Here is a 15,405-nt window from a genome sequence, read left to right as displayed (position 1 = left end):
GAGATTCTCCAATGTCTTACTTCAAAAAACCTGCTCAGGTGAAGGTCTGAAAGCCCTCAGATTAACTCCAAGTACCTCCTGCCACTGGCAGCCTGTATGTCTGATGGCAGCCCTCTGTCCTAGCTAGCCTTCTGCCATTTCTTACATCCCTTCCTTAGAGGACATGCATCTGTTTCAGGAGGTTACTGGGAAGATGAACAAACTAGCAAGTATCTGTCTGACCCTTTTCCTTGGGGCAGTGAATGGGTTTTTGAAGCAAGGAAAAGAAACCACCCAGATTTGATGACAGGTGACAGGGAAAGCCCGATTTGGGATCAAGGTGAAGCAGGCCACCCTCGGGCTATCTGTGGATCCAGAATCTTATCAAAAGGCTCGTGGGAGGGGACAGGAAAGCACATCATACATCCTGCAGATTAACTTCACATCCAAACCTAACTTGACGTTTTACGTTCCCAACTGCAAACTGGCTCTTCTGGGCTTCAAAACACAGGTGAGTGAAATTCTTGAATGGTAGCTAAGGTAGGCTCAGTGAATATTGTAAAACTGAGGATCTTTCTACTGGTAGCTTTGAAAAAAAAAAAAAAGAAGGCTATCAAGGTACTCCAGACAAAGAGTCAAAAACCAACCTAACACACCGCCTTTTGTGCTCAAGGAAATTACTCTGATAAGTGGCTCATTCCTGGTGGCTTTGTTCTTGCTATGTGCTCTGGGTTTGGGGGCTGACCCTGCTCTTCCAAACTCGTGCAAATGCACCCTGACCTTATGATAAAGATGAATCAAGGAATAAAAGAAATGGAAAGGATAAAAAGGGCCATAGGGAGCATAAGTAAAAGTAGACGGAAAATAGTGATTTTCACAACAACAGCAATGACAACAGAGTGACAAGTTCCTTAAGAGACCTAACAATCAATTGCAACTGGTGTGGACCTTGTTTAGATCATCATCTAAACAAATGGACTGTAAAAAGGCATTTGGGGGCAATCAGGAAAATTTTAACATAGATACTGTTTAGGTGATATGGAGTAAATCACTGTTGATTCTGCTCACTCTGCCAAATACTATTACAGTTATGTGAGAAAACATCCTCATTTTTCAGAGGTGCATATTGGAGTATTTAGAAAATGTCATGATACCTGTGTTTACTTTAAAATACTCCAACAAAAAGGAAAAATAAGACGCAAATGTGGAAAAAAAATCTTTGTCATCATTAAATGTAGATGGTGCATGCTGGAGGTTCATTTTACTGCTGCCTCTACTTTTGTGTGTTTGAAGATGTTTGTAATAAAATGCTTCTTAAAAAAAGTGATGAAAAATTTTAAAAAATTAGATGAGGGGCTTCCCTGGTGGCGCAGTGGTTGAGAGTCCGCCTGCCGATGCAGGGGACACGGGTTCGTGCCCTGGTCCGGGAAGATCCCACATGCCATGGAGCGGCTGGGCCCGTGAGCCATGGCCGCTGAGCCTGTGCGTCCGGAGCCTGTGCTCCGCAACGGGAGAGACCACAACAGTGAGAGGCCCGCGTACCACAAAAAAAAAAAAAGAGAAAAGAAAAAAAAAAAAAAATTAGATGAGCACAGTTCCTGTATTAGAAGTTTCTTTTTTACTCTCCTTTGCCAATATTTTTGGAGTGTTGCACTATTAATACAAATGTTAAAACAAAAGAAAAGCAATTATTTTAATATAAATGCCACAAGAAAGATAAAGGTGAAGAAATAAGCTCAAAAATTCAGTTATTTAAAACAGTGCTTTTCTAGAAATTTACAGAGGATTTTAGAGGTCACTGTTTTTATTGACTATTAGACATAAAGTCCATCGAAAAATATAAAAAAGGGAAAAAACGTATAAAGATGGATGAGGAACAGAAAGAGGTAAATGAAAAGAAATTAAGCCAAAACAATAACCCCCAAATGGCAGAATCTATCTTTAAAGAGTCCACTCGGTCCTGGGTTTGAGGGCCAGCTGTTTCCCTTACACACTGTGGGCAAGTTCACTCACATCGCTGAGTTTAGTTTGCTCATCTGGAAAGTGGGAATAACTGGCACGTCCTCCTCCCCGGAATATGCTCCAGGAGTAAATGGAAAAACTCATAGTGTGCTTTCACACTGACCAGCACATGGTTCCTTCAGTGTGGCCTGTTCTTAGGCTACAAAGTTGAGGGGAAGGATCTGAGGAGAGAAAATGGCTGTGGGAAAATGGCAGCACGCTGGTCTCTCACACAAATCACTAATTAACCCACAACTACCAGACCTGCTTACGTCCAGGCAGGACTACGAGGGCAGCCAAAGCTTCTGTCACTGCCTGGAACCTTCAAGCTGTCCCAGAATTGTTTACTTGAAGCCCCCCCCCAGAGGTCTGCTCCTTACCTCCGTCTCTCACTCCATTTGGGCCCAACTTTCAGGGCAGCTAATCTAATCAGCTAATCTATGCTAAATTATTAATGGGATCCAAGAGGTTAATGTGTAACGAGTACACACTCCAATGGAGGCAAGCTGGAGACACAGGCCTCCGTGAGTCATCAGAGCCTTGGGGGGAACTCAGGGCAGCAGGCAACCCTCCGCATTTCAAATCAAATTCTACGAAGGCATTTTAAAAATTATTAAAAAAATAATTCATATAAAAATGCAATCGGGCTTCCCTGGTGGCGCAGTGGTTGAGAGTCCGCCTGCCGATGCAGGGGACACGGGTTCGTGCCCTGGTCCGGGAAGCTCCCACATGCCGCGGAGCGGCTGCGCCGCTGAGCCATGGCCGCTGAGCCTGCGTGTCCGGGGCCTGTGCTCCGCAACGGGAGAGGCCACAACAGTGAGAGGCCCGCGTACCACACACACACACACACACACACACAAACCTTTTAAAAATGCAATCGAATCAACAAAGGGACAGGCCAAAAAATCCTTTAACTAGACCAGGACAAAAAGGTTATGGAAAATGGTATGTTTAGGAGCTCTATAACCCTTATGGACCTTTCTATGCCTCTGTTTTCTTATCTGCCAAAATGAAGGTTGAGGTAAGGATTAAGTATAATCCATGTAAAGCACTTGCAACAGTGCCTGCCACGCAACAGGCACTCAACAAACATTAGCCACTGTTAGTATTGGTTAACGATGAGATTACATAGAAGCCAAAAGGGATGCTCTGGGGGCTTCGCTGGTGGCACAGTGGTTGAGAGTCCGCCTGCCGACGCAGCGGACACGGGTTCGTGCCCCGGTCTGGGAAGATCCCCCATGCCGCGGAGCGGCTGCGCCGGTGAGCCATGGCCGCTGAGCCTGCGCGTCCGGAGCCTGTGCTCCGCGACGGGAGAGGCCACAACAGTGAGAGGCCCGCGTACTGCGAAAAAAAAAATGCTCTCAAAGTTTAAGTGAAAAAGGATTTTCTAGATGGCAGCTTCCATTTGTGTTTTCAATGAAGTCTGGCTCACAGCATAGCACCCTGGAATCAGATCTGGGTTCAAGTGTCAGGCCCACTTCCTACCAGCTGTATGACTTTGGACAAGTGGCTCGACATCACTGAGCTATAATTTTCTCAGCTGTAAAATAAGGATAATAATACCTACCCTGTAGTAATGATGAATGAATTACATATGACAATGTACGGAAGTGTGTAGCACAGTGATTCCATAGGGGCATCCTAAGAGCCCCAAAAATGATGGCTTTAATCATCATCTTGTATTTCCCAGTCTTTGCGATCGCATCCTTGGGAGCCCAACCAAGAAGTGACAGTACATTCTAATGGGGGTGACGGGCAGAGTCCCCAGTGCCTAATAGAGACTAAGCCATGGTAATCCCATCGTAATCCTACGGTTGGTTAGTCTAACAGCCACAAGGCAATTTAGCTGGGTGAGGATGGAGCCTCAGCTTTGACCAACCCCGGTGTCCCAAAGAAGTAGCCACGATGCAGGAATTTTATCTTCCTGGTTATTGAGATTATCTCATTCCAAAGGCAAAAACATGGTGTCTTGGCTTGTCTTGGTAGCTCCCCGGTGACAAGTGCCACGGGGCTACCGAATAACTACATGCCACCACCCCCATTTCTTTTTAACTGCATTTTTTTGACGGCATTTTTTGATTATGAAACTATTATAGAATCATAGCAAAAACTATATAAAAATATAAAATAAAAAGGGAAGGACTGCCTATGTTCCTACCAATAAGAAACAGTCCCTTTTACATTTTTGTGCACGTTGCTTCAGATTTTTTCTTTATACGTATATGCTCCTCCACACGCTTCGCCATCATTTAAAAAAAAATGAGCTCATACCCTACATACAACTTCATCACTCGTGTGTTCACTTAATATATCTATTTCTGTGTTTGTCTGCCATCATTTTTAATGGCTGCACAGGAATCCATCAAATGCAGACTTTATAAATCATTGATCTATCCTCCAACCGAAGGCACTTAGGTTGTTTTCAGCCTTCTGCTATACTAAACAACATCAGACTGAGTATTCTCACATAAACCTCTATACACAATTGTCCAATTACTTCCTTAGAAGTGGCACTGATGGGTCAACAAGTGTACAGTTTTTAAATGCCTTATGAAAAAAACAAAACAAACCAGCTAGCCTTGCTGAGATGGGAGGGTGAGAGAGGCATTTGAGTAACAGCGAGACACTGTCTTCTAGGCCCAGGTAAACAAAACAGCCTTCTGTTGGCCTTCTCCCCTGCCTTCCCATCATTCACCTACTGGGAAACACGTCTCTGTCACTAATGAAAACAACTAAATCCTCCTGTGCAAAATCCAGGGTCCAAGAGCGAGTGTCTGTGAGACAAAACTTGGGGTGTCATCTGGAAATGCAATGCGAAGGATCAGCAGGAAGTGGCTTATAAAGGCGACAAACGCTCCCGAACGGCTCCCACGAGCCTCCCACTGGGCCCCCCGATGTGCAGGGTGGGCAGGCAGTCACCTCAGTGACCTCAACTGAGGACCCAGTGGGTAGGAGGGGACGAGTCTCAAGGGCACACTGTAAGGAAGGGAAGCCATGCCACACTCCATCCTGAATTCTGAGGGACCCACCAACAGGATGAAAACCACAAGTCGATGCAGATGTACTCAAGTGGCCCGCATGCGTACACACAGACACAACCAATGAGGGCATAAGAGAAACAGAGTCACTGGGCTAAGAGGAAGTTGCAGGAAATAAAATTTCAAAATGCTGCATTAGGTACAGATAAACATGCAGACAGAAAGGGCTCTCAGTCGTGCTGCTCGCTGGCAGGGGGACCCTGGGCAAGTCCCTCATGGGGCCTCTATGACCAGGTAACCAAGAAGCTCTAAGCTTAACCACAGAGATCTGATTAAGTTTGGGTTTTGGTATTTTGAGTTTTCTTTCCCTGGCTATGGTGTTTTAATTTCTATTTTTACCATCTTTTTTTTAAAAAAAATCTCCCTTTCAGTGATTGTCTACCATCTGTCCCGGGAGCTTCTATTGTTTCATACTCATTTAGTCCTGACTACCCCCTTGGAAGGTATATGTTATTCTTACTTTATGCTCTAAACGTGCTTGAGGTCACACATCTAACTGCAATAAAGATGGTTCCTGGTTTTATCCTCATGGTACAGAGGAGTTACTCAATAAATAGCTCATGGCTGAATGAATAAATGCACACATGAATGAATAAATTATGTTGTAGACTCCCTTCTAAACCCATGAAGTTTTCACTATATAAGACTCCTTCTACACGTGTCTTTTTGATAAAGTTATCTCAGAATCTTTTCTGAAAATTAGACATACATCAACAATCAGAAACGAGCAAGACTTCTATTCCATCTATAGGAAACAGGTGTCACTGCCACAGTGCCCTGTCCCGGGAAGACCGTCATAATCCAGCAACTAAAGGGTTACACCTAGCTCAGCAGGGGGCTTCCAGGGGCCTGCTCCCAGGCTTGGGTGACCTCAAATTCTGATGGTTTCTTGTTGAATATATAGGGTATCACTCCTGGAAATAAGTAACTTAACATCCCAGGCCTACAGTTTTTGCTCATCTGGGTAGAATTAGCATGCTGACCTAGAGCTAGTTTCCTCTCGCTCGAATATTTCATCACCCTATGAGAAGAGAAGATGGAAAGCAGTGAAGGAGAAAGCCAAGTCCAGGGCAAAGGCAGCACTGGCTATGGACAGTGGTCACTGCCCTAAATCCAACTTTAGCGGGAACTCTCACATTTAGCTGAACTTCTGAATCACCTGGAGCACTTAGTAAACCCACTGATTCTTGCTCTATTTCACTTCCCTGCAAGAGGTGTTTGTTTGTTTGTTTGTTTAAAGACTCTGCATGAGGCTCTCAGGGTACTTCTAAAGTTTATCTCTGATTACCAACGGCTGCTCTTAGTAGGGGAAATCCTTGAAGCTGAATGAATTGACATTCGCAGAGAGGATATTTTCCCCTCTGGCCAGAGGGACTTCTCCCCGCCCCACCAGCTTTCACTCTCTGTGCCAAGGCTACCTGGTTTTGGAGGTTTCCGTGACCTGCTGGTCCATCCCTCTAATGGCTGCTGGTGAACTGTGCCACATTCCAAAGTTCTCTCCAACTGTTCTGAGCCGCCTGCATCTGAATTCAAAGAAGGGGTGCAGAAGCAGCTGGAAGAGAGAAACCAGAGTGGCATAGTCCAGCAGCAACCTTTGAAAGAGCCAATCAAAACTGCCAGGCTTCTCTGATTCATCACACGGGGTGAAGGAAGGGCCTGTCATATCGGTCACTGGCAAGCAAAAACCAGAAAGAAAACTAAAAGTTGGCACTGGTGATTTGAAAGGTGGCACTCAAAGGCCCCCACCAATAATTAGAACCCAAATAAAGCTGTTTTGAAAAGTTAAGCCATCTTTTGTTGTCCTCAATCTTTACTTTTTCAGATTCCCTCCTTTTTGTGTTTTCAACTGAACTTGACAATGACTTGTCCTCTAGTCCAGAAAATCAAATGTCTATTTAATTGGATAATTAAAGTGAAAAGTGAACCCTGAGGATTTTTGGAATGATAGTATTAAGAAAGACTTTTCTCTTCCTCTCTTGAATCACATTATTTCCTTTTTATTACATGATTTATGTATGTTTTAGACACATGTATAAAATATGCAGTGGCTATTTCAGATTTCGGAATTCAAGAAGTAAAGGTCAACATTCTTACTAGCATGGGCAAAAAGATGTGATAAATGTCTTGCCATTGAACTTGCCAGCAGCTGGCAGTCGTGGCACCCTGGCTATTGTTTCTGAGTACACCTCTCCCTCAGACTCCCACCTCCACCCCTTGGCTCTGTAGAGAGTCTAACTGACAGAATATTTTAGTTATGTTCCACCTAGCCCTGGTGGTTAAGAACACAGGACTGGATGGGATAAAGCCGAAAGACTTAACGATGCCATATGCTACAACTTGGCTATACCAGGTTATAAGCAGCCAATGTCATCCCTTGTTAAAGGATTCACTTTAGAAGTAATAATTCCAGGGGAGAACAGGACTTCACACTCTGTCACAGTGGAAGAACCTGATACAGATACAAGATGAAACAAGTGATCATTTTAGGAAAACCCCCTTTGTCTTGAATTTTGGTCTTATTTGGAGAAGCCAGAAAGACCCTGAGAAGTTATTTAGTTTGGGGAAGCAACTTTTGAAAATAAAGAATAGGGAGAGGGATAAATTTTCAGAAAGAGGAAGTCCAAGAATAAAAAAGATGGTATTTTAACAAACATCTTAAAACACAGGACCAAATACATGGACGGTTTCTAATGATACACTATCATCAGAGAGAAAGTAACAAGGCTTCAAAGACATTGAAAGGGTGCTTCAGGACTGCAGAATGAGAAGCACACAGAAGCATAAGCTTTCCAGTGTGCCCAGAGGACATGCCCCTGACACTGGCCAAGTGTGTCAGCACCGAGCCTCAAAGGATCTGACCAGGATGGAAGAAGATCTACGGTGGGCATATAAGCACTCGATTGACACCTGACAGTGCAACCCACAGCTCCATTCCTATACTCCCTGAATCCACCGAACATTAACTAAACTGAAGTTGACTGGAAAATTCCCATAAACATATAGAAGTTTTTGTGCGTTGCATTTGTTAAGACTTTTTCATAACCCTACACTGTAAAAAAAAAAAAAAAAAAAAAAAGTCCAAATGAATAGAAAACACCAACCCAGCAAGAAAACACAAGCAATTGCTGATTGAGGATACGGCGACAATAGCCTCAAGACATTTCTAAAGCATAAGCCTAAACATGAGCAACTTCAACAAAAGAGGCAGCTCTGCCCACAGTGGGCTTGGAGTCCCTGCTCTTTGAGTCCGAATCCTGGATTTGTCACTTATTCACTGTGTGACCTTGGACACGTTACTAAACCTCTTCATAGCTTCCACATTTGTACTGATACAACGGGGATATACCTACCTGGCTTGAAGACTGAATAAAAAACAATGTAAATGGTAGGGCTCTGTAGTCTGTGAAAGGGCTACATCTTTGTAGCCTGGCAACTAACCCAGCTCACACAGCGGGGGGTCTCTGCTGAGGGAAGAAGCAAATACCTGAGGTGTCACACGCACGCCTTCCTGTTGAGGGCTCTCTGTGAGGGGTGCTGCGCCTATAGATAACGTGGGGTTTGTTTTGTTCCTCTTCACCTTCTTGCTCGTCAATGGACAGCAGTGGTTCAATAAAATAATCCCCATCGTGGGACCGGAATGTGCCCAGCTGCAAATAAAGAGAGATGAGAGGTTGATTTAATATAACTCAGCCACTGGGAGGAAAAGGACAGTGGAATGTTGCCAAGTGAACGGCACCATTACCCAATCCCTTTCCCATGAGGGCTGCTTAAACTGAAAAGTCCTCCTGACGTATTTGGAAGAGCAGTTGTTTCTTTTGTCTGTTTGTTTTGGTTTTTTCCCCACTCTCTGCCATATCAGTACCTTACCCTTGATTGGACTCTACTTTATTGCACCTGCCATCCAAACCCGTCTGTGAGAAATACTTCCTTGGTGCTCAAGTTCTAATTATGTACACTCCTACAGACTGTTGAAAGAGAGTGTTTCTGTGCATTAAGACAGCCTGGAAACTCAGGGACAAGTATCAGCTCCAAAAGCAAAAGCCTACCCAAGGAAGCCTTATTATGACTTCAAACTAGAAAGCGTATGTTGGCCACAAGGCACTCCAGGTGGTGCCACCTGTGACACTGGCACACGAGTCTCTTACCACCCCTTCCCTTGGCCATAGGGAGTGACATGGGAAAAGACTTTGCAGTCAGGCTGCCAGAGGTTCCAATCCCAGCACTGCCACTTACCCACCCACCTTGGGCAAGTTCCTTAACTGCTCTGAGCTTCAGCTTCCTTGTTTATCAATTAAGGACAAAAATACTTACTGTCACTTGTGCAGATTAATAAGATAATGCGTGTGAAGTGCTTAGCAAAGTGATACCTTGTAAGGGCTTAGAACACATGAGTGGCTTTTGGTGTTGCAGGGTTAGCCTCTATCCACCAGGACACAATTTGTGTTTGCCAATCACTCTAAGCACCTTGAAAGAGGTAACTCTTTCTCCTCCCCTTCCCAAGTACCAACAAGTTTTGCAAATGATTAATGGTGATTCAAAGTTGAACCACCCAAACAAAACATTACAAGAACACTAAAAAGTTCCCCATGCCATGCTGGTGGGCAATGTTTCAAGGGAAGTATCAAGCTCTTCTTTCTCCATTGTTCCTTTTCCCTGTGGCGGGAAAAAGGCAGAGGCCTTTGACTTTCCCCTGGACGTAGGGTAATGAGCGTTCTTGAACGTCAGCAGCAGCATAGGCACCATCCAGGAGTTAGTTAGATACTCAAATAATCGCACTCCACCCCAAATCTGATCTACTGAATCAAAGTATCTGGGGGTAGGGCCCAGGAATTGCAATTTTAGAATTCTTAGGCATGATAAAGTTTTCAAGCACTTGGCTAAGACACTGGGGTTCCCAAACCCAGCTAAGTGTCAAAATTGCCTAGGAAGTTGAAAAAAAAATTTAGATTTGGGGTGCCACCCTGTACCTGCAGATTTGGAATTTCCAGTGGTGACGACTAACATCCGTATTTTTTAAAAAGCTCTCCGTGTGGCTCATGAACCACTGACTTAAAGAGAAGACAGCTCTAGTGTCGTCTGGTGTCAAAATAAGAGACAGAGTAACTGGTGTCCAGAGAAGAAGTGATTTAACAAGTTTATTTTCACCCAGGCACCTCTCTCCATTTTCAACATACAACTCTGGTGTTCTCTGAGCACTGAGCAGGAAGCTGGCTACAACATGGGAAAGCTACTAGAGACAGGCTATAAATATTGAGAAAGGATCTGGGAGCCCATCTGGTGAAGATCTGGCACCTTTGATTATTGAAAGGGGAAACTGAGGCCCAGAGAGAGGAACTGGCTTATCCCCTTCAGTGATACAGAAGCAGCTGAATAGTACCCATGGTGAATCTAGAACTCAGGTACCCTGACTCTAGTCCAGTGCCTTTAAAAACAAACAAAAACAAGAACTTTGAAATTCTCTTTAAGAACATAGATTCATTCTCTGGCCCATGGTTAAGAGTACGGGTCAGAGGATTGGGTGGGAACCCCAACTCTGCCACTTACTAGCTGTGAAACCTCCAGCAAGGCCCCAACTCTCAAAGCCTCAGTGTCCTCATCAGCAGAATGGGTTGTTTCAAGGATTGGGCTGTTGTAAGGAGTTAGATGAAATAATGCATACATAAAATACTTATTACAGTACAAGACACATAGTAAGAGTTCAATAAATGGTACCTATACGAAGTCAGATTAATTCTGTGGCTGATTCACAAAACAACTGCTTGACTGAAGAGTAATCCTTTCTTGGGTAAGGTGACCATTTATTCAAGCACAGGTACTAAGTGCTTATAATATACAAGGCTCCAATACGGGAGAGAAATGAATTGATGCTGACCCTACTGCCAAGGAAAAGGGGATAGAACACGTGTTCCAAGAACCATACTACAAGGGACAGCACACTAAACATCAAAGAGAAATGCAGGTTAGAGTCTATGAAAGTGGAGACGGAGACACAACAGCAGTCTGAAGGACGACAAAGAGGTTTCCCGGGGAACAAGATACCTTAGTTACACTTTGAAAGAAGGGTATGATTTGAGCATGTGAAGCAGGGTGAGATCACCAAGTAAATCCAAAGGCCCAAAGGCTATGAGGTAGAACTAGGACGGGAGGGAAATGCAGAGAAATGCGTGAGAGCAGGTTGCCTGAAATGCAGGATTTGTGAAGGAAAGCTTAACAGATGAGACTGGACATGTGGATGTGAAAGGGGTGAGGAGGTCCACTGTCAATGGTCTGACGTGCCAGATGGAGGAGTTTACAGTCGTTCACTAGGCGGTGGGGTGGTCTGTGAAGTAAATGAACAGGGTAGCCATGCGATCTTGTGGTGCCTTGTCATCAGTCATCCGTTAGCAGTGTGTGGCAGGGATTAAAAAAAAAAGACCAGAGAAGAAGCCAGATGGAAATATTTCTTAGACGTCAGTCCTAACGACACAGGAAGAGAGAGGGAAACAGGTCCAGAGTCATAGGAGGGATGTTCAGAACAGGTGAGAAACGCATCTGAGAGGGAATTCAGGGAAACTAGTAACTGACCAGAGGGGTGACGGGAGTGGGGGAGGTTGGCATGACTCACTCTGAAGAGTGAAACATTTCCAGGAAGGTTTCCTGTGTGGGCCACGAGGAACGTCAGGATACTATTAGTACTGAAACGGTAAGGGGGCATCTTGGGAAGAAAGATAAATTCCAGGAGGAAGACAAAGGGACAAGGGTTTTGGAGCTAGGTTCGTCCCTGAAGATAGAAACAGCCAGCTCACATATTTTTCGTATGTATGCCAGACCTTGCCCCCCACCTCCCCAAAAAAGGGCCAGATTGCAAATTAAACGCAATATAAACGGACTCCTCAAGGTCTAGACAGTCCTTCTGAAGTCCCGGCCCTCAGTTCCCTGAGAGAGTTACGACTCCGCAGTTAACACGTGCGAATTACCACCTAAAACTGCCAATAGAAACTAAGGTCCTGCGCAGTACAACATACCACTGCTGGGGCCACTCAGCGGGGTGTGGAGGCGGGGAGGGAGGAGGAGTAAAGGCTGTTTACAAACTTGACGTACACACGTAGCCCTATCAGTAAGGTTCTGGAATTGTGGGTTACAACCTTGGGATTTGGGTACACTCTGATGCCCTGGGTTCCGGCACCTGACTTGTGCCCACCCAAACCCCAACCTTGCTAAGAACAGAAAGATTCCAGGCGTCTTGGGGCAGTGGTGACTCACTGCAGCACCCCCTCCCCTTCGCCTAACTGCCGTCTCCGCCCACCCCCAAACCATGTCAACAAGGCACGGCGGCTCTGGGAGCTCTGCTGGGGGCTAAAGGCGTTCATCTTGTCCTCGCATCCCAGCAGGCTAACCCTCCCCCGTCCGAGTCTTCAAGCTTGCCTCGCTCCCCACCCGACCCTTCGGTTGAGCAGCGGAGATAGATGAGACATCCAGATGCGGGACTCCGGAGCCACTCACAGCAGCCCGTGGAGGGGGCAGCCAAGAGCCCCGGGTAAGTGTCCAAGCTCCCACTTGGAAAAGGTAACGACGGGGAGTTAATGGGTGCTCTGGGGAAAAATAATCGTATCACGGGGGCGCACGGCGGAGAGCGCCCGTGCGCTGGGAGAGTCTGACCCGCGATAGTTTCTGCGTCACAGCGCGAGGGAGAAACGCACGTTGCTTGGGAAAGTCCTAGAACAGCTCTTGCCCGGGTCAGAACATGACAACGGGTCCTCAAATATCAGGAGTGGAAAGGGCGGACGCCGCGTGGGGCCCACTGGAGGGCAAGTGGGGCGGGGGGGCGTAACTAAGCAGGGGGTAGGGGTATCAACTTGGATCCCCTGCTAAGTGCGTATTTTGCAGCGCAGAGAGGTGGCCGCCCCGCCCTCTCGCCTTCCCTCTCTAGGGAAACGCGCGCCGCAGGCTCTCTTTTCCGATTCTCTGGCACCCCATGGGTGGTGGAAATCCCAGAAGAACTGAAACTTCCTCCGGGCAGCCTCTCCAAGCTCTCTCCCAGTATTTCTGCTTCTTGGGGCCACCCCACCAGCAGGGTGCAGAGTCGCACTGCGCCGCACCCCCATTCCCAGTTTCCTCCCTAATGCAAAGCGTCCAGGGAAGGCTCCGCCCCATTCCCCGCCCCCTGAGCCCTCGGCCCACCCTTCCGTTCCTGGGACGGGACCTGTTCCCTGTCAATCCAGCTCAGCCTCAGGGTTCCTGGCGCGTGAAAAAAGGCCCTGAGAGAACGTGGGGACTCTAGATTACGCAGCGCGCTCCAAGACACACGGAAGGAACTCCCCATACCCGTGGCTGGGGATTCTCAGCCCACACCCCCGACTCAAGACGCGCCAATAAGGAGTCGGGTTCTCCCTGCGCTCAGCTGCTCGGCTCCTGGGCGGCCGAGTTTGCAGCAAGGAAGGACAACTCTCTCCGAGTTTGGAAACCGACTTCCCAGCCACCTACCGGTGTGGGGCAACACTCAGCTGAGTCGAATTCGGACCCTAGAAAGCTCCGAAACATCCAGAACTCCCCGGGGGGCGGATGCGTGCGCTCCTCTCGCGCACTCACCGGTGTAGCCAACCCAAAGCGTAGGACGCAAACAAGTTTGTAGCTGATACTTAACGCCAGAGCAGAGACGGCGCAGTGAGGGTCTTAGGCGAGAGAACAATTAAGTCTCCTAGAAGCGGGTGAGGAGGCGAGAGGGCAGCGGAGGGGTGCGCGCCCACTTACCATTCCTGAGCAGAGGCTGATGACGGCCGTGTGCTCGGACTTGGTATTGACATGGCCTTTGTAGAAACAGTGCTTGAGTTCCGCTTCCTCCTCAGAATAAAACTTTGTCTGGTTCACCCCGGGTGCCCCGAGGAGGGTGACAGTGAACATTGGAGCGATAAATCCGGCATGGGCGGTGAGATTAAATAGAAATTGCTGGCCGAAGGCGGAGAGGCGGTAATGCGCTTGGGTGTAGGTAGCGGAGGAAGAGGAGGAGGCGAAGGCAGGCCAGGGGTCAGCGGCAGAGTTAAGGCTCCGTCGCCTTCTTTTGAAGTGTACGTTCGTGGGAAAGGGTTCTCCGAGAGCGTTCACTCGGATGGGAGACGCGATTTCGTATTCGCTCAGAGTCTCTAATAGTTTCACTGCAGAGAGAAGCAGAGGCACATGAACCAATAATTCAATTTTCCGCAAGTTTTAATTTAAAAATGAAGTGGGCGGTTTCGTCCTGAGTTATTTTCCAGCTTCCCCCTTCCCCCCCCCCATTTGAGTCAATCCCTTCACCTTCAGTCACTGGACAAATATTTGCTGAACACCTACTATGTGCCAGGAACCGTGTTAGGCGCTGTCGGAGCCAGACAATGAATAAGTCAAAACACATAACATGATTACAGATCCTGACAAATACCCTGAATAAAATAAAACACGCCACGATGGGGTGCCCCCAGTTACTAAGTAACTGTAGTTTGGGGCCTGGGGTGGGGAAGGAAAAAGATCCGGCTAAAAGAAGGGGGAGACGACAAAGTTCGTTCCACAGTGTGTCTCTCTCTAGAAATAGGCTGGGAATGACCTAAAGAAGGGAGAGGCTGCAAAGCGGGAGACCATTCTTTCTAGGAAAAGGATAAGAGAGAGAAAGAGAGAGAGAGAGAGGCCTCCGCTGCGGGGTGCCCGCTGTCGGACACGGAGGCTGGGGAGCTGACGACAGGGGCGGAGGGGTCCCGGTGGCCGAGCCTCGTTACCTTGCCTCGGGTGCAGCCTGTCCCTGCGCACGGCCGCCGCGGCGTCTGGGCTCCCCGTCTCGGCCAGGTCCCGCACTAGGAGCGTTAGCAGTGTGGCCCAGGATACAAACTGCATGGTGCTCCCCACCCCTCCCCCGCCGCCCCCACTCCCCCCTCCCTCCTGTCCTCCTTGGCGGCTGCGGCGGCGACGCTAGGCAGCGGCCGCGGAGAGCGCTCGGAGCCCGGCGCCCGCCGCCAACTTTTGACTTTAGGAGTCGCTGAGGTCTCGCGGCGAGGGTCCCGTCTGCGCTCGGCTGAGCAACGCCGCCGCCTGCCGAGAGCTGAGCCGCTCGGGCCGCAGGAGGAGCCGGAGGAGGAGGAGGAGGAGGAGAACTGGGGCTCGGCTGCTCGGCCGCATAATGTCCAGGGAGCGGGCAGGAGAAGGCGCGGAACGTGCGCTCCGAGGCGCGCCGGGCGCCCTGTGCTGGCGGGGATAGCGGAGCGGCTTCTTGAATGGGGGGCTGGGGGGCGGAGGCGTGGGGGGGGGGGCCGCGGGTCCTCCGCTGCTCAAGTACCCAGGTCCCCGCCTCTAGGAGGAGAGGGGAGGAGAAAGCGGAGGGAGTGGGGACCGCCTCCTCCCAGATCGAGTCCGCTCCTCGGCCGCCCGTGCGGGACTCGAGCTC

At 48.0% G+C, this 15,405-nt stretch overlaps 1 protein-coding gene across 2 annotated transcripts in view; it reads right to left on the bottom strand.

Annotated features, from left to right (window-relative positions):
• Positions 1 to 14,858, bottom strand: part of ADAMTS9 (ADAM metallopeptidase with thrombospondin type 1 motif 9) — a 223,826-nt gene extending 208,968 nt beyond the window's left edge. Inside the window, exons 1-3 of one of the 2 annotated variants that reach the window (XM_060161420.1) lie at positions 14,744 to 14,858; positions 13,749 to 14,149; positions 8,503 to 8,665 (exon numbers count right to left, since the gene is read on the bottom strand). In XM_060161420.1, the coding sequence (XP_060017403.1) occupies positions 8,503 to 8,665; positions 13,749 to 14,149; positions 14,744 to 14,858 (679 nt within the window). Of the gene's footprint in view, positions 1 to 6,436; positions 6,571 to 8,502; positions 8,666 to 13,748; positions 14,150 to 14,743 lie in introns of those variants that run through there. The other variant, XR_009542735.1, reaches the window with a different exon arrangement.
• Positions 14,859 to 15,405: the final 547 nt, after the last annotated feature.

The sequence above is a fragment of the Lagenorhynchus albirostris genome, chromosome 10 (assembly GCF_949774975.1).
Source record: "Lagenorhynchus albirostris chromosome 10, mLagAlb1.1, whole genome shotgun sequence".
NCBI classification, from domain to species: Eukaryota; Metazoa; Chordata; class Mammalia; order Artiodactyla; family Delphinidae; genus Lagenorhynchus; species Lagenorhynchus albirostris.
This window is presented reverse-complemented; position numbering and strand designations above follow the sequence as displayed.